Raw genomic sequence first — 22,481 nt, 5'->3', positions numbered from 1 at the left:
TTTTTTTCTTGAGCATCTCCTGTGCTCCAGACATAGGTCAGCTCTGCTCACCTGGTGTTATCCTCACATCAGCAGGGGGTAGTATTATCCCCATTTTACAGATGAGGAAAGTTCGGCACAGACACACTAAGTAATCTGCCCAACATCACATTGAATTACAGCTGGGATGTTAAATCAAGCCTGTAAGACTACAAATTTCATAAGCAAAATTAGTTTTCTCCAGGAAAACAGAGGACTGCTCTGACTTTGACTGATCAAGACATTTTAGGCCAATTCTCCAGTAAGTACAACTAGGAAAGCTGGACAAAATATAACAAAACATTTACTTAAACCATTCGAGAGCTACCAAGACTGTCAGGATTTGTGGGACTGAAGTTGAAAACAGGAGAAGCCAAGAGCAGCTCGTATAGCTTTGGAAGCTGTATTTCCCCTCCAGGTGAAGGCAGAGCCTGAACATGATGACGGCAGCAAGAGGCAGAAAGCTGAGCTTTTGACAGCCTCATGGGACTAACAGGGGCCAAGGGGGAAGGACACTGATAAACACTACAGACTTTTGGCTGAGCCCCCAAAATGCTATGCCCTAGGAGTAAAAGCAAACAAGAAATATAGCAGACCACATAAGGGGTGAAGCTCATCTCTGAGTCAGTCATGACATGAAGAACGGTCTATCCTGGCCTGGTTGCCTGTCAGAAGCAAAAGGAAGTCCTCCCTGGATGAAGGTACCTCAGATTTTAGCTTCCGGTTTTCACACATGATGCCCAGCTCTCAATAAAAAATAACCAGACACAAAACACACAATTGGACCAAACACAAATTTAAAAACAGATTAAAAAAAAAAAAAAGAAATTAGGAGGGGAAGCCAGCGGGGCCTTGTGGTGTTGGTCATTTTCTAGTTCTTTATGGGTACATATCACTCTGTGATAATTCATTGAGCTGTACGCTATGAATTATACCCTTTTCTGAATGTGTTATACTTTCAGTAAAAATGTTTAAGAAATTAACATGTCCTCTCACCTTCAGAAAGTCCAGTTGAGCTGTCTGTGCTGGCCACTCAGCCTTGGGAATAGTCAAGGACTCTGTATGCCAACGTCTTGGGAGGACACTGTCCATTTCAGGATTCAGGAGGTATTTCGGAGCTAGAAGAGAACATATGCAGTCAAGCCTCAACCTAGAAATCTCTTCTAAAAATGAACAAGTCTCTGAGCCCTGTAATAACTTTTTTCATTCTCACTTCTTCCTTGATTTTTACACCATGACAGAGGCCTTTGAACTCTCTGTGCATCTCATTCACACCCCCGTTGGTACTGTAATGGTCTTGGGTATCCTAGAAAACTGCCTACCTGCTCACCTTCCCCTACCCAGCTTCAAGCTCCTTCAGCACAGGGACCACCGCCTCTGCAAGCCCACTCATCTTTGTAAACCCTACAGTACCTCCAGGGGTCTGGCACATGGCAGCCTTCTAGAAATGTTAAATGAATGAATAACTCAATCAATCTAGTACAAGTCCTTTTAAAGATGAGGAGGCTGAGCCCAGACAAGGGAGGAGACTTGCACAAATGAGTGGCAGATGCACAACCTAGAACTGATGCCTTCCGAACCTGAAAAGAGATGCCAACTCAGACTGCAGGGACAGAAGACAAAGGTGCAGAAGGGCCAGTCCTGACCAGTGAAAGACTGAGAATAGATCTCTCTTCTGCACCAAGTACTAGTCACACCTGAGAAAGGGCATAGTATATCCTCTTTGTAAAGATAAGTGTCTGGGGCTCAGAGAACTCATTAACTCATCCAAGATCATACAGGTGATAAGAATAGAATCTAGTAATAAAAATTTCTAGATGACCAGAGAAGAGCAGCTCAATACCTAAAGGTAAGACCACCCATACTTTCTCCATGTCTTTACCAAGCACCTGATACAAACATAACCCTAAATAAATCCTCAGAAACCCTACCCCACCCCGTGCTGAAAGTACACTGCATTTGAAGAGAGATTCTGTCTGATCAGGTGGCATCTGAATTTCTTTTTTAATGATAACAGTAATAGAACAAAAGAAATCGCCCATGTTACCATCTTCCCCAGTAACCACTGTAAGTTTATTTCCTAGCCTAAGCTGCCAGTCATACACAGATGGGCATGTATAGTTATACCATTGTAGTTATCTGATACATTCCATTTCATATCTTTTTAAAAATTGAATAGAGTATAATTTTCATGCTATCACATGGTGCTTACCAGCATCATTTTAGTGACTAATATTTTATTGAGTATATGGGTTAATTAACAATACTGGAGACTTTTGCCCCAGTTTTTCACTATTATAAATGCCCTGGTATGAATACCCCTATCCACTGAGCTTTTTCACACATAAAGAATTATTTACTTATGATGAATTTCCAGGAGTAAAACTAGGGGCTGAAAAATTTGACCATTTTCGTAGAGGCAGTATTTTTCTACTGTGTTTACGTTGTGATACAATGCAGAGTGGAGTAAGGAGACAGTAGGGGTAAGTGGGGTCCAGTTTCCTATCAGTCTACACTTGCCAGGAGGCATTTTCCCACCCTTGCCTACCGGACACAGGTTGCCCTGCCGGCTCAGCCTGGGTCTGAGCACAGAGACTTTTCCTAATTGAAAGTCACACTGACCTTTCACAAGTGCTGTCCTCTCTGACTCCACAACCAGGTGGCAGCTTACCTGGAATAAAAGACCTCAGCATTACTGTGTGTGACACAGGAGGAAGCACCTTACACAGGTGACCGCGTCTGAGACAAAGCAGGGCCACTCACCTGTCCCTCCGTGGTCACGCCCTCCCTTCCTGTGCAGACAGCCCCCCTCCCCTTTCTGCCCCTACCCGTGAAGGAGTCCCGATCCGCAATCAGGAAATACAGGTACAAGGAAGTGTTTCCGTTTCCTTTGCTCAAATTAAATCTCCAAATGGCAACTGCAATAATGTGTTTTCGAAACTGCTGTTAAAAAGTGGAAAAAAATAAGGGCAGCTGAAGGGCCAAGTTTCCAGGAGAAATACTTTTTCTCCATGAAGGTCCTCTGACACTTTCTGAGAACTGATACCTGAGCTGCAACCAGGGCCCTGACCCCACCCAGGAATTCAGGTCAGCTTGAACCTAAGTCCTGTGAAAATTAGACAAAACCAAAGGAGTTCTGCCTCCCTGTCTTGCCAATGGGTTTCAGCCCCGGGCAAGTTCATTACAGACTCGGTGAGACCAAGGAGTGACAATGGAACGTTCTTGGGGTGAAAGGGTTTATACCCACTTTATTCCCATGGTGGCAGGTCAGTCACTAGAATCCCATCCACTCAGAGCAAATCTGCATGCAGCAGGCCAGTCTCTGCCTCTGGGCCTCTCTGCTCCTGCAGCCGCCTCAGTCTCTCTCCTCGGCGCTGTCACCACTCCAGCCATATGGCCATGCCACCGTGTCGCCCAGGGCACTGGTCAGAGCTCTCTATATAGAGTCAATAGCAACATATTGCCCACATGCATGTAGTGAGCCAGCCGACCAGGACCAGGTGAGAATCCTGGCCACAGGAACCTTCACTTTATCCACACTCTCCCAAATCCAGCGATGCCAGAAAATAGACGGATCCCAGCAGGCTAATTGAAGCCCAAACAAAGTGGAATCAGATGGTGATGTATTGACAGGAGGGAGGCCTGTCTTGCCTGAGGGTTTCAGCCCCAGGCACGATCACTCTGGATTCAGTAAGACCAAAGAAATAACAGTAGAACATTCTTGAGGTGGAAGGGTTATACCCAACTTTATTTCCACGGTGGCAGGTTAATCACTAGAATCTCATCTACTCAGAATGAGTCTGCATACAACAAGCCTGTCTCTGCCTCTGGGCCTCTGTCCTTGGCACTGCCACCACTCCAGCCTCTGCTCTGCTCTCCTGCAGCCTTGCAGCCCTGCCACTGTGTTGCCCAGAGCACTGGGTGGAGCTCTTTATATAGAGTTAATAACGATGCATTGCCCACACGTGTGTAGTGAGCTAGTCAACCAGGGTCAGGTGAGAATCCTGGCCACAGGAACCTTCACTTTATCCACAAGAATGTTTTGGGGAGGGTCTTACACCAAACTTTATTCTCATGATGGCATGTCAAGTGCTAAAATCACGCCTGCCTCCAGGGAGGTCTGCATGCATCAAGTCCGTCCTTGCCTTCTCCACAGCCTCACAGCCCCAGAGCACTGGGTGGAGCTCTTTACATAGGCCCATTGCCAACAGGTGTGCAAACAAACACCTGTGGACATTGCACATGAGCAGTGAGCAAGCAGAGGAGGGCCAGGTGAGGATCCTGGCCATGGAACTTCCATTTTCCCTACAAGGCCACAAACAGATTCTGAGTTCTTGGGAGACCCACAACATGAAGTCTATTCTCTAAAGCAGAACAGTCCCCAGCATGGTCCTGCCAGTGTGGCCAAAACAGATCCCAGCTGGCAAGTCAACCAATCAGCTGCCACTTGCACCAACCAATCAAGACATACCAAGCTTGCACCCCTTGCTGACCTTAGGGGCCCGTGTGGGACCTGGGCAGAAACTTTGACTCTCCTTGGAGCACACAGGGATCAGAGCCAAGGACGGTGCCTCCCCACTTTGCAAACTGTTTTTTTAGAAATAAAATTCTCCTTAACTGAATTTCCTGTTTTACAGACAGATCTGCTACCAGTCCCCTGCACCACCCCTTAGACTAGTGGTCCTCCTGGGTCCCCAGACCGCACAGAGGCTGTGAGGTGTTCCAGCCACGGTAACTCAGCTTCTCAGCACAGAGACCCCCAACTGCTGAACAAGAGCAACTGCTGCATTTCAGGGCAGGTTCAAGTTGATCCAGATCTTCTCCCTCTCAGGTGTTTGGTGGGGCAGGAGCCCCATGTCCAGGGTTGCTGTGGTATCTCCCCTCTCCAATCTCCACTGTGTCCTCCAGGTATTTGCATCAGCCACCCTTCTGTCTGGAAGACCCCTGCTCTCGCTTCCTTTCTTTGGTGAACTTCTATGTATACATCAAGACCTAATCCAAATGTCCCCTCTTGTGTGAGGTGTTCCCTGACTCCACCTAGCCGAGTTGAGTCACCTGCCTCTCACATACCCTTTACAGGCTGCATGAGACACCTGGGCTCTATGGCTGTCCCCACTAAAACAGATTGACTTCTTCGGGGACTAATACACAGCCATGAACTGTGGTTCAGCCCCATCTTCTAATACTAATCCAATCACACCACCACTTATTGGGAGCCTTCTGTACGAGGCCCCAGCACCTGTTCTTTTCCTCTGTTCTTAGAACGCTTTGCTAGTATCCCCTGGACCACCTCACTCATGATGACCATTCACACTGCCGGGCCTGTGAGTACGAGGTCTCCCAGCCTGGAGGGCCCCCACTCCATCCGTCCAGCGACCCAAACCCTCTTTTCACACCCTTAGTGGGTGCACTTTCTCCTTCAGGAAGCACTTCCCCAAGAAGCCTCCCTCTCCCTCTGCTCATTGCTGGTGCTTCAGGCAAGCACTTTTCCTGCACCCTGAGTGGAGTGAGCCCCCTGAGATGCAGACTCCTCCAGCAGCAGAGTGCAGGCTCGTTGACCTGCACATCCGCAGAGCAGCCTCACGGGCATTGCACTGACTTCGGGGGGCACCGCACTCAGTGTGTGACCCAGATCGACGGACCCCTCTCGGCTTTCCACTCCCTGTCTAGCCCGCTGGCCTGAAGAGGCTCAGAGCCAGAGGCGCTCTCGGGCTGGACCCTGGCCCTTCCACGTCACCGGCGTCACGGTCTCGGCCCCGCCCGCTGCTCCCCGAGCCCTGTGCTCTCCACCTGCAGAATGGAGATCCTAACACATCCCCTGCAGGCTTTCATTGGAATGAAATGAGAATGAATGTCTACTAAATGCTCTTGGAGCAGCAGAGAAATAAAGATTCATCCTACCTGCTCACTCCCCTGCCTCTCTCCCCATATAAACTTTTGGGGGGATATTCTAAACCTCAGAAAAGGCAGCAGCTAAAGAGAAAATAATAGTCTGGATCTGTGGAGGCCCAGGCTTGACATCACCGATGTACTGAATTGGGGGAGCTCAGGGCTCTGAGTCCCGCTCCTGCTTTTTAAGATGAGATTCCATTTCTGAAGGCCACACACGGATAAATCCCACTGGCTGCTTCCTGGAGGAGGAGGGAAAAGGGAAGAATAAGGCAAGAGCTGAAATTAGCAGCTTCCCTCAGGTCACGGGCGCCCCCCAAGGCAGCAGTCAGATGACCCTCCAGTGCGGGCACGCCAAGCCCCCGGCCCCCCTGGGGAGCACAGCTTCAGTTTTGCCCAGAGGGACCCTGCTGAGTGCCTGCGCTGCGCTGGGCATTTGGCACCGGGTCTTCCTCAGACCTCCCAGAGCCCTGCAGAGGGACTTCCCTGCCCCCTTGCCTAACCAGCCCTGGGGGAGGTTGTGCTGGCAGGGGCAGGGGGTGTGCTGCCACGGGAACCCTGTGAGCCCAGGTGAGCCCTGGGACCCTTCTCCACCTCCCTTTGGGCACCCGGGCATCTGCCTCTAAGGAGGGGCTCACACCCAGATGCAAACAACAAAGAAAGGAGCCTCTTTCTTGGCTGCCATCAGCCCAGATCCTGGCAGAAGCAAGGAGAAATAGGTGGCCTAGGGCTGGTGGCCGGGAGGAAATGAAAGTGTCCCTGAGAAGAAGCCAAAACAGGTCCACTGAAGCCAAGTTTGGGAGTGGGGTGGATTGAGAACCCAGAGAGGTGCTGGGAGCCCAGCAGTGGAAGGACCCCGCCTCCTCTTGCTCCCGTCCTCAGCTAAAGCCAGGGGCGTGGCGAGCCCCTGCATTCCCAGCGGCAAGACAGTGGGGGGCTGGCCACGCTGGCCTCCCGGGATCCCTCTGCCTCAGAAGCAGAGCCCGAGCTGGAGGAAGGACACCAGGGCGGGGGCAGGGCCCACCTGGGGCTGTCGATGGCCCGGGACGCCGAGGGAGACAGTGGGTCCGCAGATGCCAGCACAGGTCGATGGCAGCCCTGAGATCGGGAGGTCCCGCCCAACCCATGCAACCATCCTGGTTCCTAAGTGCCGTGCATGGACCGTCTGTGTCCCCCAAACCCACAAGCTGCAGCCTAATGCCATGCGGTGGCATTCGGAGGCAGGGCCTCCGGGAGGTGAACAGGCTGTGGTGGGGGGGAGGGGGTGTCTCATGACGGGGTGCGGGCCCTTGTGAGAAGGGGCACAGGAGAGCCTGCTTCTCTCTCCACTCTGTGCAGACGCAGCACGGGGGCGGCCGTCCGCGCGCCGGGAAGAGCCTTTCACCAGACGCCAGTCGAGCAGCGCCGCAGCCTCTGACTTCAGCCTCCAGAAAGGTAAGGAAGGAGTGTCTGTTGTCCAAGCCGCCCATCTGTGGGGTTTTGCTCTAGCAGACCGAGAGACCGGCACCTGGACGCAGCCCGGAGGCTCGGGGCCTCCCGCCCACCCCGCCTGGGGGAGGCGAGGGGAGCCGCGGGCGGAGGCGCTGCCCGGACAGCTGGCTGTGGGCGGGAGCACCCTCCTCCTGAAAGGGCAGAGCGGTTCCGGAGGGTGACCCTGGCCGGCCCTTACCCTCGCAATAGTTGGGAGGATGCGGTGAGTTAACCCCGGGGCAGTGCTGGCGGAAGGGCTGTCCGTCTGGGCCACCACACCGCTCCTGGTGGCTCCACAAACGGCAGCTGCCCAGCTGGGCCCCGCCCCGCCCGCCCCCATCCCGCCTCCACCCTGCGGTCAGTGTGCGGCGCCCCCAGGGCAGGGGTCAGAGCACGAGCCTCCAGGGATGCACCTGCGAAGCCCCACCTTGAAGGTGCGCCGGCCCTCCTCCTGCTCCCAGGAACCCTCTGCTCTGCACCCCATTCCACGCCCGTCAGCATCGCCCAGCCCACAGGCAGCCCTCCCGGGCTCCCCGCCAGAGCCGGACGCCTCCATCAGGAGTCCCGTCTGTCTGCCCTGCAACGAGAGTCTTTGCCCGTGAACCACTTCCCGCCTGGCGCCTGGCTGCCGGCGGAGGAGCCAATCCCTCCACGAGGGCTCCGCTCGGCTGCCTGGGCCCCGCGTCTTCGCGGCCAGAGCCATCTGCTGCCGAAACAGGCTCGGTGCACGGCCTGCCTGGGCCCTCGGCCACACACCCGCTGGAACAGTCTTCCTGACACACGTGGGTCCTGCCCCAGAAGCGCCGCTGTCTCCCCCAACACAAGAGAACCCCGTGCAGTGACCTCCCCTCCTCCTCCACTCTGGGCCCCCTCTCCTTCTTGGTTTCTTAAACATATCATGGAATTTTTTGCTTCCTTATATCTGCACATGGAGGGGTGGCCTTCCAGCGACAAGCGGGACAGACTGATTGAGGGCCTAGAATGTGCCAAGCCTCACGTGCCCCCAGCACCACACAGCACCCATTACCCCGCCTTCCCTGAGGCTGTGATGACACTGGCCGTGTGCAGAAGCTACTGCCTATGTCTGATCCCAGCTTTGTGTAGGCAGGCGACTTCACACACGAGCCGCGAGCTCGAAGGCTGCTTGCAGATGTGTGTCTGGGTGGACTTGTGACCTCTCTAAGTCTCAGTTTCCTCATCCAGAAAGGGAGATAGTAAGAGTGGTCTCCCGAGTTAGTTACACAAAGCACGTGGAAGGGCCCATGCATGTAAGTGTCCCCTCCTGAGGCCACAGAGCTAGACAGTGGCAGAGTGAAGATTTGAACCCAGGGCTCCCTGATGCCAGGGCCCACCCCCTTGACAAGTGACTATGCAGGGACCAGGTCCCCATCGTGTGGCTCAGCCCAGACAAGGTGCTTGTCATCTCACTCAGTTTTCATGCCAGGGCTACCAGGAGGTTGTGCTATTCCCATTTTAAAGATAAGAAAACTGAGGCTCAGAGCAGATAAGAGTCTCAGCTGGTCTGTGTCTGTCTTAGTCCCTGTTTGCCTCCTTCAGGACCCTTGCGACCTGAGATTGTTTCAGCCCCGTCCGCTAGTGCACAGCCGCCCATCTGGCCTGTCTGGTTGCCTTTTCTCCCCAGCACCTGGCACCCACCTGCGTCATTGGGTAGGTGCTCAGTAAACATCTGTGGAATGGAATATAGAGCCGGGTTTTTGTGGTTTGTGGAGGGAACAGTGAGGTGCTCCCCAGATCATGAAATGGGGATGCTCTTGGGGAGCTGAGTTGTAAAATAATGCAAAACAATTCGGGGCAGATTCAGAGCTAATGGGGGGGGGATGCAAGCTTGTAACTGGCTATGGCCTGTGACCAGTCTGGGGAGGACACCCTGGCCCAAAGGGAGGCATGTCCAGGCCCAGGAGCACATCCTCCCAGGAAATGAGCAAAGCAGGCCGAGGACACCTTCAATTCCCTGTTCTCATTCCAGGTTCCCAAATGACCTTCTGATTATAAATATTTATTGACCAGCACATGAACAAATGAATGAGTGAATGATCTTGGCTGCACTATAGGGGGAGAATATGCTGCCATTTTCATCTATCCATCCAGTACTTCAGCCTGCACACAGTTCTGTCTCTCAGGAAATTAATACGTTAGTGTCCAGTTTTATACATCAATCCCTGTGAATTTGGTCATTGTAAGTCAGCTTGTCCAATCCTAGTGAGCACTTCGGTGCTACTTTCAGAGCCTGCAAGACTATGGAGCAGCTCTTGGTGGGCAGGGCCCTCGTGGCTATGATGCCCTCTCAGTAGACAGCCGGCCGGCCCAGTGTCACTCGCAGGTGACACCTGTTGCATCTCGCACCCTGGAACTCTGGGTCAGTCCTGCCTCTGTCAGGGAGTGTGCCAGGCATCTCAACAGGTTGCTGACCTCTTTCTTAATCCCTATTCTGTCTCTGAAGAAGTTTGAACCCCTCAGAGAACAAATCAAGCACTGGACTGGGACTCCGGGTTCACACTCTGGCTCTGAAGCAAGTCGCCACGTAGCCCTGAGCCCTCAGCCCCTAGGTCTCCAGCTCCTGGGCTGTGTGGTGATTTGGTCCAGGGGGTCCCTAAGACTCTCTGAAGGCTGTGGGGTAAAGGCAGGGACAGAGAAGGGTGGCCCCACAGAGGCTGGGCTGGGAAGGGCTGTGGAGGGAGAGGCAGGCTGCATGTGGAGCTGCCAGAGGCAGGAGTGTGGAAAGCAGGGTGGGCTGCTTCTGTGGCAGGAACTGCATTTGACCCTTGCACCATCAGGAGCCAAGCTACTCTGGCAAGGGCATTGCTGGCTGGTCCCCAGGAACAGGGTTGCGTGCCTGGGCATGTGAGAGCCTGTGGGCACAGGCAGGCTCAGCTGAGCGCCACACACACCCAGGAGCACCTTTACCAGACCTCGGTCAGAACTGGCAGCCATCACCATCCACACCACCTGGGGGCTGTGTAGCTTTGAGTGAGATTCCCAACCTCTCTGAGCCTCAGTTTCCTCTTTCACTAACCATTAGGAGAGGAGATCCTCATTCATTTAGCTCATTATTTTATTCATTCAACAAATATTCCCTGAGCAGCTTCTCTGTGACAGGCACTAGGGAGACAGAAATGGTTATGGAATGACTCTGGCATCAACAGAGGTGCCAATAAAATTCCCCCAACAGCAGGGGAAATCCCTCCTACATGCCACATCACACATGTCGACATGCGTGGAGGACAGAGGGGATGTGTGATCTATGTCAGGCTCCCTGGACAAGGCACACTTGAGTGGTTCCCTAAGGAACGAGAGGAGGCCGTGGGGCAGACAAGAGTCCTGCTAGAGGAAGCAGCAGGTACTAAGGTCCTGAGCGGGTGTGAAAGAACTGCCTGGTGAGACAATGCCGTGGTGCTCATGTGACACCGACTTAAAGTCACTGTGTGTCTCCTGGGGGCTGTGTAGCTGTGAGTGAGATTCCCAGCCTCTGAGACTCAGTTTCCTCTCTCACTGACTGTGAGCACTTTTAGGGTTAGGGTGGCTAGATCACCTTCCTACAGCAGCCCCGAGCATGGGTGCTGGCACAGAGAAGGGGCTCAGGGCATGTTCTGGGGGGGGCAGTGGACAGAAGGAGGGAGGGACAGTTCAGGTCAGGCAGGTGGACAGGCAGGTCATGTGCCGGCAGCCCCCACAGGAAGAGGGACAGGGCTGTATGGGGGAATCTACCTCTGGTACCCTGGGAGCCAGGTAGGTGGCTGCGTATTCGGCAAGTGCCTCGTCATCCAGCACGCTCTGCACCGCGGCGGAGAGCAGGGGATCCGCCGCCCCGTGTCTGTGCAGCTCCTGCAGCAGGTGCACCATCAGGCCATTCCTCTTCCGGCACTTCCGGACCAGGGAAGCCAGCTTAGCCTGGAAGGGCGGGAGGAAAGCCGCAGCCGGGTGGGTCCATGGGGGAAGGGCTCGTGCAGGGGCAGGGGCTTTGGCTCTCTGCTCTGCATCCCCAGCACCGCCTTAGCTCAGCCCCTTCCCCGCAACCCCTCCCTCCACCCCAAAGCCAGAGCCAGCTTTGAAAGCCAGCAGCTGCATTGCCACCCCCCTGGGGTGGGACTCCCCACTGCCCTCTGATGGGGTCCAGGCTCAGGGGGACAGAGGCATGGACTTGGGCTCCGCCACTGACCAGCTCCATGACAGGCTCCTCTCTACACCTGTACTTGCTTATCTGTATGAAGGGCATTGACGACCTGGCTAGGCAGGCCTCCCTGCTACCCAGGCACTGTCACTGTGCCACCTGTGGGCACAAGATGGCCGTCGGCATGTTTTTACATGAATGATGTGTGTGAACTCCCTGCCATGAAATGGTCCCATGTCTGTGCATGTCTGGGGAGGGTGACAGACTCTCATCTTGAGCGTAGCCCTGGACTCGTCACCTTCCCACCTGTTGGCAGTGGGAATGACCCCTTCCTGCCAGGACCCCCTTCCCCCACCCCTCCCAGGGACTCAGGGACATTTGCGTCTCAGTTCCCGGGCAGGGCTGCCCAGGCGCCCAGTAAGGACAGGGGGTGGTCAGACCTGAAGACTGGGGCTCCCAGAGCACCTGGGTGGGGCTCCCCAGGCCCCCAGATCAGACCGCCCCAGACATCAGGGCCTCATCCATTCAGCCAGGCTCAGCTGAACATCTCCTGGCGCAGCTCCCCCGGGAAAGCGGCTACTGTGGGTGGTGACGGTGACACTCCCGTGCCCCTCATGAGGCTGGCCCGTGGAGATGCAGTGTGGCTGAGGGCAAGGCTGCAGCCTCTGGCAGCAGATGGAGCTGGGTTCAAATCTTGCCTCTGCTGCTGAGTAGCTCTGTGTGACTTTGGGCAAGTCACTTCACCTGTGAGCCTCAGTTTCCTCATGCAAAATAGGGCTCATGTTCCTCTTTCTGATGTGTTGAACTTAGAAGAAAATAGGCATGGGGTACCTGGTACACAGCAGGCACTCAGGGTGGTGGCTGTCACCATCATGAATCCTCCCCAAGCCCCCCACATCAGGTTAGGACTCACAATTCCCATTTGTGGATGAGAAAACTGAGGCCCCCGAGAGGTGAATGACGCCCCTGAGGAGGGGCTGGAAGTGGACCAGGTCTCCGTGGCTCCCCTGCGGAGTCCGACCTCTTCTGGGTCAGGCCCTGCCCTGTGTGACCAATATGGTGCTGGTACCGTGTGTTTCTGTTTGTCTTGCATTTATAAAGCACTTTGCAGTTTGCAAGGGATAATGGTCCTCTTTTAAGGAAACGGTACAGAGTAAGCAAGGAAAGCTCACTAGCTGAGCACTTTGCAGTTCACGCTCCACTTTTCCCCGGGTGGCACCTGCGGAGAGAGCAGCCCAGGGGGGTCCTGCTGCTTCATTTCACAGATGCCACCCTGAGGCTCAGACTGATATGGGGTTCTGGGATAGAAAAGGGCTTTAGGGATTGTGCAGCCCACATTTCTGGTTTAACGGCTAAGGAAACCGAGGCCCCAGAGGGAGACGGACTCGTAAGTCAGTGGGGTCCAGGGCTTAACCAAGTCCATCTAACTCCCAGGCCATGCCCACCCTTCCAGGTCCACTGCCCAAATCCAGATGCCGTATTTGAGGCTAAGCCTGCCATCAGCCAAACAACACGTCCAACTAGCAAAGAACCTATTAGACCCTGTGAGCTAGTGATGCCAGTTTCCAGGAAATTGTCCTAAAGGGATGTCTAGTTATCTGGGGAAAACTTTCCTAATAAAACACCTGCATCACGGCGTTTATATACAATAAGTGGGGTGAGGATGGACAGACAGACAGCAAGGGCGGCAGCTTGGGGAACTGCAGTGTCACTTGCTTTACGCACCAGGATGGACAGCAGCTTCAGAGGGAGGGGGAGACGGGACAGCCCCTCTAGGTTGCAGTGCTGGTTGGGAAAAGGGGGACAGACATGTAGGTACGGGGGAATCTCCAGCACATGTAAAATACGTGGAAGAAAATACACAGAAATGCTAGGGCCAGATGGGGATTTAGGGTGATGAATCTCTTTCATCTTCTTTCCAGTATTTTTATACCACAGACATGGACTGCTTTTACAAAGGGGAAAACACTAAGCCTCTTTTTCTTGAAAGAGGCATTTCATATTGATTTCACACATTACCTTCAAAGGAGACATGGCCAAATTTGCTTCATGCTGTTTCTTCTGAAGTTCGTTAAGCTGAAAGAGAACCCGTGTTTTGGGTAACGCTGAGCCCTCTTTTACAAGGCTTGTGCTTCCCAGGTCAGCCGGGCTCAGGGCGGTTGGCTCCTGTCTCCCCTATCCCACAGGGGTTCTCAGTGGGGAGCAGGGACCTTTCCCCTCACCTGCTCGGCAGGATCAGGGGATGGATGCTCTGAGCTCTGGAAGTGAGCTCTGCCAGGCTGGAGAGCCGGGCCAGCTGGGTGGCCTCTTCCTGCAGGAAGGAAGCCCTCCCGGAGCGCAGAGTCCCCACGCAGAGGCACCAGGGACTCCTGCTGTAGTGTCAAACCTACGGGCTCCCGAGCCAGCACCCTGGGTTCCGATCCCAGCCCAACCACTCACTACAACTGTGACCTTGTACGTCACATCTCTCTGCTCAGTTTTCTCTCCATAAACAGGACTAATACTAGTGCCCCCCCAATGGTGAGGGCTGTGTCAAGGACTCCGGGATCTGATTCCTGCAAAGTGCTCAGAAAAAGGTCTGGCATCCAGGCAACACTCAATGAATGTGAGCCATTGTTATTATTTGGGGCAGAGGTGCCAGGCATGTGAGCAAAGCCACCTAGGACCTTCCAGCCTAGCCCGGGGCCCAGCTAAGACTACCGAGTGATCGCCGGGATGCTCTGTGGAACAGAATTGCCTGGTGAGTCCTGCCTGAATAGCTGACCCACAAAATCCTAAGAGATAGTAAGATGGGACTTGACTTAGTCTCACTCTAGCTCCCTCTGCAGGCAGCACAAGAAAACTCTAGGAATAAAACTCCTTCCTCTCCCCCAGACGCTTCTGAACCCCAACTCTTCTTCCAGCCCTGTGTGTCCACGACCGGAATGCCTTTGTGTGCATATACACAGAGGAAACTCTACTATACAAAACGTTTTACATTCTGGGTCATTTAATTTAAAATAGTGGTGTTATTTCTATATTAACACATATAAACTGATTGCATTCTTCTAAAATCTTGCATACTGTTTTATCATGAGGCAGAAACATAACTTATTTAATCAATTCTTTGTTTATGAAAAAGTTTACTGTTTCTGTTTCTTTGCTGTATAAACAAGGCTTCAGTGGACATTTATATGTGTCTATTTTAGCATACCTTTCTGTGAATACTCAAAGAGTAAAATGCCAGCTCCAAGCAAACTCTTATATTTGAAAGGCACTCAGGAATATTTGCAGGATTAGGTTAAATCTCCCTGCTTTAGTTTAGGAAGTAGCACGAATAGATTGCTATGAATTTTGTACCTGGGCATTGGCAGCTAAAAACTGAATGAGAAGAATGTGAAAAGACAACAGAATGGGAGAAACTATTTGCAAATCATCTGTCTCATAAGGGACCTATATCTAGAATGGACAAAGGATCTGAAGAGACATTTCTCCAAAGAAGATACACAAATTAACAATAAGCACATGAAAAGATGCTCAACATTAGCCACTGAGAATGCAAATCAAAACCAAAAAGAGGTATCACTTCATCCCCACTAGGATGGTTACAATAAAAAAGACAGATAGGTACAAATGTTGGCAAGGTGTGGAAAAGGTGGGCCTTCAGACCCTGCTGGGGGAACATTACACGGAGCTGTCAGAGACAAATCTTAAAGCATGATTACAAGGCTCAATAATTGCATTATATGGATTTCATCAGAAAACTACTGGAAACTATAACAAAAAGAACCAGATGGACATTTGACGACTGAAAAATACCTAACTGAAATTAAGAACTAAAATAATGCCTTCAAGAGCAAATTTGAGTCCCCTAAGGGGAACTATTTAACTGGAGATAGATCAAAAGGAAATGTCCAAACTGCAGTGCAAAAAGAAAAAAACAGAATGAGAATAGTGGAAAAACAGACCTGAAAATATATTGGATACAATAAAGAGGCCTACCGTGTGTAACTAGAGTCACATTTTTTACATGTCAGTGTGAAACAGGAGATAAAAGGCATAATTCCTCCCACGTTGGTTGAGGGCACAGTGAAAAATATACTCTCATATATTGTTGGCTTCTTTGGAAATGGGTGCCAACACTTTGGAAAGCAAATTTGCAAAATATATTGAGAATCAACAATATCCCCACCCTCTGAATCAATCCTAGTTCTCTATTAAATATGAACAGTGATATATAAATTAACAGGAATAACTATAGACCCTATAATAGGGGAATGGAAATCACATTCACTCAAAAGATTACTGCACAGGCAACACAATAATGGACACAGAGGTTATGAAGAGACATGCACAAGGTATAGTGTATTCGATTATACAAAGACTGTGTGCGGAAGAGTCAGAAACACATCAAAATGTTGGTGGTATATTTTCCATCCATCAGCTTCTCAAAAAAATGTCAAGTGTGCTATCATTCAGGGTAACAAGTTGTGAGTCAATACACGTACTCATTTATTCCTGGTAGAAGTGTAAACGATGCAGCCATTCTGAAGGGTTATTTGTCATCATCTAAGTTAATTACCTACATATCCTTGACCCATGAGTTCTTCTGCTAGGAGACTCTCCTTTGAAATGCAACAGGAACATATCCCAAGATTGCTGTACAGAAATGTTCGCTGAAGCCTTATTTGTAAAGCAAAGTAACAGAAACAATTCAGATCTCCATAAACAAAGAATTGGTTAAGTAGGTTATGGTTTGGCTTCGTGAAGAAATAATACACGACGTTTTTAAAGAGTGAGGTCAGTTTGTATGTGTTGGAAATATCACCCAGATTTGTTAGTAAATAATAAAATTAAGATACAGAATATTTTTGTATGGTGGGATTTTATACACACACACACACACACACACACACAAATACTGAATGTGGGTAGATAGGGTTGAAAAAATACTGGGGAACAGAAGGGGCTGGGGTTGAGGGGAGGAAGGACTATTTTCTTTTAATTGAGATAATTATAGATTTATAGGCAGTTGGAAGAAAGAGATCCCTTGTACACTTGCCCAGTTTTTATCAATGGGAACATTGTGCAAAACAATAGTATGTTACAACTGTATAATGTCAATTATATTGACATTGATACAATCCACCAATCTTAGATCTCTCCAGTTTTACTTGTGAATGTGTTCATGCATGTGCACGTATGTGTCTTAAATGTCAAGTTCTGTGCATTTTATCACCAGGTACGGAACAGTTTTGACTCTACAAGGATGTCACCAGTGCCCTTTCATAGTCACACCCACTTCACTTCTACAGAAGGAAAGACTCTATTTACATAATATTTGAAAAACTGACTTTTTGAAAAACCATATACATGTAATCATTTTTTGATTTAGCAAAGCTTGGCTGAAGGGAGGGAGTAAAGGCTTTCTTTTCCTTTCCTATACTGTTCTAATCAATACTAACAAACTGCTGGCTGTGGTCAGTACGATCTTACCTGATTCTTTTTCCTATTCTCAAAACTTCCTGGAGGGTGGGAACAGCAGTTTAAAGGTGGGGAAGGAAGTGTGGGCCCAGCCTACCTGGGCCTTGAGCTCTTCCTGCAAGTGGGCATCCTCACCCCGAGCCGCCTGTAGCTGCCAGTGTAGGGAGCCCTGGTCTCTGAGCTGGCACTGCAGGGTGAGCACCTGGTGACAGAGCTGCCAGATGCACAGCCTGAGGTCCTCCTCGAGTGTCCCGGCCTCCGGGTCCTGGAGCTGTGGACATCAGAGATGTGAATGCAGTTCTTACGTTATCTTTCAAGTAATTTGCCTTAGCAAACAAAGAGTACCTGTTCTGCTTCTTGATTTATTTTCTCTCTGCTTACTTTTTCCTTGCAGTAAAACAAAAAAAAAATTTTTTTTGAAAATGAAGTAACAGAAATCAGTCCAAATCCTATGACCCAACACAATTGTCATTGTTATTCACACATTTTCTTCTGGTCTTTCTGCCCTGCCCTTCTGCAAGTGCACATATGAGGGTGTGCGGCCTGTGCTGGGTTTCTTGAGGTGAGATGTTGGAGAGGGTCTAGGGAATCTCAGATTAACATTCTAGAATATTATTTTCAAAAACATATGTTTTCAAAAATATGCTAAATGGTATGGCATTTCAGTCTGTGTTCATAGACGTCCATCACCGTTATACTGAAACACAGTCTGATGAATGAAATTTAATGTTCAAATCCAATTATGAGATCCTTATTACATTAAGGCTTTATACATTTATATAAAAAAGAGAAGATACTGCATTTTCCCCAAAGAATCCTCTTAAGTCAGTACAAAATAGCCTCTCACTCTTCTTGGGTCAAGCATGAGGTTTCAAATGGCCCTCAACAGAGGATTTCTGGGAGGGAGCAGGTGAGACAGAACAGGCTGATTTAACGGTGTGGGAGTGTGGTGAAGCGGTAGTGATGCTATTGTCCCCAATTTTTCTGGATTCTAACTTTTTGTAGTAACTTATATACATACTACATGCAAGCAGGCATATATACACATCACATTATATATATTTTTCTACGTAATGTTTAATATACCACATATATCTTTTCAATCTCACCTTTCTCCCTGAATACCACGTTGTGAGCATTTTTCCACATCATTAAATAATGTTGGAAACACGGCTGTTAGAATATCCGTAGCATTCTGAGTACATCCGCCCTGATGATGGTTCTGACATTTTGCTGCCGTCATGAGGGTTGCAATAAAGACCCGGACACATGACCACTCGACGTGCCTCTGACTCCTTCCCTGAGATCGTCAGAGGGGGGGTTTCTGGGTCAGGGGCCCGAGCATCGTTAGGCTCTCGGCTCACACTGCTGAGGGGGCCTCTTGACAGAAGCAGCACTGCTAAAACTAATGGAATTCCATCTGTGGGAGGCCAGAAACTCAGAGACTTCTCAAGCGCCCTCCCTCCGTGGTGGGGTGGCCTGTTTTTCCTTTGAAGCGCCACCCTGGGAATTTAAGGCCCATAAAGATCATCTCTTCCACGTGCTCCTGACCTGGGCGTGAGAAGGTAAGAGGAGGGGCCCGAGATTTTCTGTTGGGAGAGGGAACAGGAGATGGAGCAACAGAGGAGGGGTGAGCGGGCGGGATCAGTGTGGCTCGGTATCCCCCTTAGTAGCAAGGAATGTGACAGCAGAATGTGACATTTTTAATTACTAGAAATTCACAGAGCGTGGGCCTGAGAACCGCCGGCTGTGCCCCGTTGAGAACAGATGGGTGCTCCGAATGGCTCCGCAAAATCCAGCTCCAAGCCGTGCAAAACAACGTGGCCTTTCTGGGGAGTCTGGTGGCTCTGCCATGACTCGGACAAGGGCTTCGTCCCGAGGCCCCTAAGAGAGCATCTAGTGTGCCCTCAAGAGAATGGAAGTCACAGGCCTGCACCACACAGCAGCCCTTGAAGAGGGACACACGAATTTGTAGCCATGGCTGATTTCCACCATGTAAATCACCAACTACAAGCTACCAAATGACATCACTGAACGCGGCTTTAGCACAGCTTTGCACTGAATGGATCCTGGGGCACTGAGAGGAGATGACCCCAAAGTGAGACCTAGAGGATGAGCCGCCTTTCCGGCAGAAAGCTGGGGAGGACAGATCAAGGATGTAGGAGTGCAGAGGGTGGAGACCTACACAGCAAGAGCTCAAGTTCCCCGGGCTGGATTATGACTCAACAAAAGGAATGCGGATTTCATACCAGCGCAGTCAACAAGACACAGAGGGTTTTAAGCCAAATAGGAACATAATTTAGGACGATGGAAAGGAAAAGTTTTCTTCACTCTCTGCCTCCTATCCATCAACTCCTCTCATTGATGCCAACTCTAGATTTGTCTGGAATCCTGTCCTTTGGTGATACAACTGCAATATCATCTTGACTGTCCCCTTGTGCCCACCTGCACCCTCTCCCCACAGCAGACAATGATCTTTTTACAGCAGAAACTGAATCATGTTCTTCTCCTGCTTAAAACCCTCCAATGGCTGCCCCCCACAGCCACGTTTAGAAACGGTCATAACCAGGCCTGCAAGTCCTTCTGAGGTCCGTCCCATGACAACTTCTCCAACCTCATCTCATGCCATGCTCCAGCCTTGTCCAATGGGATCCAAAAATTCTTTCTGATTTTTCAACAAGCCAGGCTCATTCCTGCCTCAGAGCCCAGTCGTTTGCTTCTCCTTCTGTTGGAATGTTCTTCATCCACTGATCTTTTCAGACCTTGAAACCCTTAGCCTCAATATTCACCATCTCCTGACTAGCTGGGATCGGACAACTATAAAATATGGGGGAAATACATAAAAACATTTCTTTGAAGGCAAGGAATGGCAGCCGATGCAGAACTACAACCCTTGAGAAAAAAGGTACCCACTAAGGTGAGCTCTGCATTCTCCCTGGATTTCTCTCTGGAACATTTTCCAAACCATAATTTAGGAGTAGTGTCTAAGCTGAAGACAGTGGTCCTACTAGGTGGAGGAATCACAGACAAGTTCAGAGATGTTAGGATAGCTGTGGTGTTTGGGACAAGTAACAGGTCAATCCTAGGAACAGCCCATGGGGGCTTGGCTGAATTGCAAGCTGGGTAACATGATGCATGACTCTGAGGCCTAGCAGATGAGAGCACCTAGGAGGCTGTGGCTGAAGATTTCAGAGGTCATACGCTGCTGCAAAGATGGCGGAGTTGTGGCTGAGCCAAAATGGAGCGTCCTTGCTGAATGCCCCGGGAACCCTGCTGATGCCCACTGAAGGCTGGGCCGAGGAGCAAGCACCACACTGCGGGAGTACAACCAAGCCCCAGGAATAAAGACAAAACTGAAGTACACTTGCACATAGGTGCACCTAGGTGGGCCTGCGCAGTTCAAACCCTTGTTGCTCGAGGGTCACCTGTATATACCGTTTCTAAGACCCTCTTTAAATATAAAGATACAGGCTTAACAGCAAAAAGATGGATGGTATAAAATATGTTGTATACCATGAAAATACTAATGAAAAAAATGGATGTGGCCACATCAGTGGCAAATAAACTTAACTTCAGGGCAAGAAACATGACACATAATGAGAGACATTTTGTCATGATACAAGAGTCACGTCAGCAGGAATGCATGATCTTAAATCTGCATGTATCATCAATAATTTCAACATATATGAATAAAACCAATGTAACTAAAAGAAGAAATACACAGATGTGCACTCAAAGTTGGAGATTTCAAAAAGCATCAGGGTGGATGACAAAATAGACAACATGTCAATAAGGATACAGAAAGTTTATGAGAACAGCACATAAACTTGGTCTAATTAATACTCAACAACTGTAAAATATTCATTCTTTACAAGGGCACATAGGATATTTACCAAAATAGACCATAAAACACGGCCCATAAAACATCTTAAATTTTAAAAGATTAAAATAATATAGTGTATGTTTTCTAACAACAGTGAAGTAAAACTAGAAATCAATAACAAAAATATAACCAACAAAATCCTGCAGATGCTTGGAAATTCAGCAACATACTTCTAAATAACTCTTCAGAAGTCATAGTAGAAATCAGAAACTACTTTGAACTAAACAGACATAAAAAGTACAGCATATGAAAATGTGTGGGATGCAGCTAAAATAGTGCTTGCAGAGAAAGGCATAGATTTAAATGCATAGCTCACAAAAGAACAGTTGAAAAATCAATGATCCAGGCTCTTTAACACAAGAAGCGGGAAAAAGAGCGGCTAATTAAACCAAAAGTGGAAGAAAGGAAATAATGTAGATATAAGCAGAATCCTGTGAAATGAAGTACACACATACAATAAAGAAATCCACGAATCCCCAAGATGATCCTTTAAATGACTGATAAAATTGTTGAGGAAGGGAATGAGGGCGTACAAAGGGCTCAACACTAACCCTAAGACAGTCAAGACTATCGTGATGTAAGAACATCATGAGCACTTGAGCCTAGGAGTCCAGGAAGCCACGTATTGTCCACAGAGGAGGACCGTGACTCAGGGAAGTCTGCATCTTGGCTCGGAGTCGCAGACGGAGTAGGCACAGAGCTGGTTTGAACTCTGATGGAGTTCTGAAGCCCACGACTCTTCCCAACGATGCAAGACCCAAAGCGCAGAGTGACAGAGGGGTTAGCTAAAGCTGTGGTGGTGATCATATTGTAAGACATAATGTATCAAATCAGCACACTTTACACCCTGCAAATGCTACATGTCAGTTATACCTTATAATAAAAAAAAATTAAAGGCCCGATGTGCAGAATTAGGACTTGGACTACTTGAAAAACTCCTCTATATCTGAAAATAGAAGCTCTTTTCTTAAAGTGTAAACACCCCCTCCAAGTTCCACTGGACACCAGCTGAATAGCATAAATACAGGGGTGGGCTTATGCCTTATGTCCCAGGTAAGCATGGAGACTCTTGGAGCCAGACCATCCCAGTGAGAGTCCCAGCTCCACTCCTCCCTGCTGTGTGACTTTGGGCAAGTCACTTAACCTCTCTGAGCTTGCAGTTTCTCATCTGGTAAAGGACGGGGATGATGACGGCACCTCCCTCCCAGAGCTGCTGGAGATTACCCAGGTGGCCAGCACTCTAGAAGTGAGCAGTGTGATGACTAAGCAGCATGCAGAGAACCTACCTGGGGGCCACTGCTCGGGGACCTCAGAGCTCGCCTGCAGTCTGCAGAACTCCATGGGCTTTTCTCTGCTTTTTCCAAACGTGCTTCTTTTACTCCCATTCCACTGATGTTTCCTTTCAGGGTGCCTGGTGCGTCAGCATTTCCCCAGACCACTGATGGACAAGTAGGAGGGCCATGGCACCTGGAATTCTCCATGCCCAAGGAAGACCCCCCCCCCCGCAAACCCTCTGGCCAGCCCAGATTTGTCCTCCAAGGGCGGCCCGTGGTCTCTTGCAGCCAGTTGCCCTGAAAGCTGAGTCACCTGCACCCCCCTTTCGACAGAGTTCACCCTGCTCCCCCTCCA

At 50.0% G+C, this 22,481-nt stretch overlaps 2 protein-coding genes across 2 annotated transcripts in view; one reads left to right on the top strand and one right to left on the bottom strand.

Moving 5' to 3' along the window:
- The window catches only part of EVC (EvC ciliary complex subunit 1), a 209,692-nt gene extending 205,922 nt beyond the window's left edge, over positions 1-3,770 (top strand). Inside the window, exon 22 of the transcript XR_008997682.1 lies at positions 3,752-3,770. The gene's annotated coding sequence lies outside the window, so the exon portion shown is untranslated. The remainder of the gene's footprint in view (positions 1-3,751) is intronic.
- The window catches only part of C5H4orf50 (chromosome 5 C4orf50 homolog), a 105,383-nt gene that overhangs the window by 59,284 nt on the left and 23,618 nt on the right, over positions 1-22,481 (bottom strand). The window contains 6 exon segments of the mRNA XM_057503223.1: positions 1,015-1,136; positions 2,641-2,689; positions 11,104-11,286; positions 17,067-17,240; positions 22,139-22,354; positions 22,356-22,481. Coding sequence (XP_057359206.1) covers positions 1,015-1,136; positions 2,641-2,689; positions 11,104-11,286; positions 17,067-17,240; positions 22,139-22,354; positions 22,356-22,481 — 870 coding nt within the window.

Source organism: Manis pentadactyla, chromosome 5 (genome assembly GCF_030020395.1).
Source record: "Manis pentadactyla isolate mManPen7 chromosome 5, mManPen7.hap1, whole genome shotgun sequence".
Lineage (NCBI taxonomy): Eukaryota > Metazoa > Chordata > Mammalia > Pholidota > Manidae > Manis > Manis pentadactyla.
This window is presented reverse-complemented; position numbering and strand designations above follow the sequence as displayed.